The sequence below is a fragment of the Propithecus coquereli genome, unplaced genomic scaffold, assembly GCF_000956105.1.
Source record: "Propithecus coquereli isolate 6110/MARCELLA unplaced genomic scaffold, Pcoq_1.0 Scaffold436, whole genome shotgun sequence".
Lineage (NCBI taxonomy): Eukaryota > Metazoa > Chordata > Mammalia > Primates > Indriidae > Propithecus > Propithecus coquereli.
The window spans coordinates 228061-230205 of NW_012150130.1; the positions used below are offsets into that span (position 1 = coordinate 228061).

Consider the following 2145-nt stretch of genomic DNA (forward strand, 5'->3'; position numbering starts at 1 on the left):
TCTTTCTGAAACACTGAAAAGATACCAAAATATTGTGTGTTCTTCAAAAGGCTCACATTTGCTACATATGGCCCATATGGGTTTGAAAAAATATAACAAGATTCAATTTTATTTACTTGATCACTATAATTTTAATCAGTAGGCATATTAATGTCACATATACTCTTAAAATAGAAACATTTTAAAAGCTATGTTTTACAATGTGATACCAAGAACATGTAGCTAATATAGGTTGTATACATTTGGACTGTGTAAGAAATATGATCAAAATACTGTTATGGTGATAGGAAAATATTTTCTTTTTAATCATTCACATTCAGCAACGGTGAAAACGCTCTACACACACATCAGCTCTGAACAACACATTTCATTGTGTATCAAACCTGCTATGCTACCTATTGTTTTGACGATTGCACAGTTCAACATAAAAATGCATCCCACTCATATTCTCAATAATAAGTCTGATTAGGCAGATAACTTCCCAATTATAAAAAGCTTTTATTTGAAGGCCAGTAGTATGCAAATACAGTGTGGAAATCAGATTTTCTGTAATTAGGATTAAAAGACAACTCTAAGAACACCGCACATGTGACACCTACTGCATTTTTATACACTTGTCTTGCATTCTCTGCCTTTCCTCCTCCTCTCTGATGTGCTAGATTAAAGTGTAACTACACTAGAAAGTTACCAACAGGTAACTCTCTCATAGTAAGAGAGAACCATGTGTTTAAGAAAGCAAGCCATTCAGATAAGAAGTCTCTAAATATTTTCTATTTTATATGTTTTTATGATCTTTCTTATAAAGAGGGAGTGCTTTATATGTAACACGTGCAAATAAAACTAACATTTCACTCAAGCCCAATCAAACATATCAAATACAAAATACAGACATAAAGCACACTACAATGGCAGCAGTGATTCTTAGGGCAGCACATACAAATCCAATATTTTGCTGTTTACATCATTGCGGTCAGAAAAGAAATGTGCCAAAACTTCCTTTCCCATTCCACTTAAACTGGTTCCCCACAATTCCAACAAACATTTCCTGTGACATTAAGTTGTCATCAGCTTGCGTGATCCCAAGTTCACTCAACCTTTTCTTCTTCATCTGGCCTTTTTGTGTGGAGGCAGCAACTAGTTCATTTATAATTTCACAATTCCCCTCAACGTGCTCAGAAAGATCAGAGCTTGCACAAAGCTCCATTTTACCAGTTGCACACTGAATCAGCTCTTCCAGATCCACTCTTTCAGTGGCATCTGCCTCTCCACTTGTCTGAATTTTAAATGCTTTACTTTCTGGAAAAACGAACAAAGTATAACAAATAAAGTTAATTATATAAGCTAACTCAACTAAAACATTATTTCTTACATAGTCTGTTAGAGCTTTAAAGTTTTTTTTCCGCCAAGGATTCCTGCTGTCATCTAAGTGGATTTTACAAATTCTTTGCCATAAGAATCTCAATGAGCAGCTGCCTTGCTCTTCAAGCTAAGGTTTCCTGACCCTTACAGGATCTCCAATTTTGAACTCTTTGTTTACTCTTTTCATCCTAGAATCTCCTTCACACAGACACCTTCTGGATACGTGCTATCTGCTAAGCACCGTGTTAGGAGCTAGGATGCACAAGTTAATAAGACAGTCCTACTTTTTTTAAATGAACTCCTAATCTAGCCGCTAATTCTAGATGGGCCCCATGATCCCCACTGGTGTTAGTTTCATGATTGTTAAATGGCAAAAGGATTTTGCATTGTAATTTTGCAATGTAATAAAGGTTACCAATCGGTTTTCTCCAGCTGGTTGCAGAAGAGGAGGTCAGAGAGATTCTCTTTAAGGGAAGTACACTGTTGCTGAGGGGGGCCACATGGCAAGGACCTGAGAGCAGCCTCTAGGAGCAGAGCATGAACCTAGCCAGCAGCCAGCAAGAAAACAGAGACCTCAGTCCTACAACCTAAAGGAATGAAATCTGCCAATGAATGACGTTAATGAGTCTGGAAGCAGAATTTTCCACCAGAGCTTAAAGATAAGAATCCTGCCCAGCTGACACTTGGTTTCATGCTGTAAGGAAATAATGAACTCACAGATATAACTGGATCTTATCCTGATGGATGACAAGGACTACCCTTTAAACTGCTTTAAACTTTTTTTTT

The 2145-nt window shown here is 37.0% G+C and overlaps 1 protein-coding gene across 1 annotated transcript in view; it reads right to left on the reverse strand.

Moving 5' to 3' along the window:
* Positions 1-970: 970 nt before the first annotated feature.
* Positions 971-2145, reverse strand: part of SHCBP1 (SHC SH2-domain binding protein 1) — a 46667-nt gene continuing 45492 nt past the window's right edge. The window contains exon 6 of the mRNA XM_012653959.1: positions 971-1296. Within this exon, the coding sequence (XP_012509413.1) occupies positions 971-1296 (326 nt within the window). The remainder of the gene's footprint in view (positions 1297-2145) is intronic.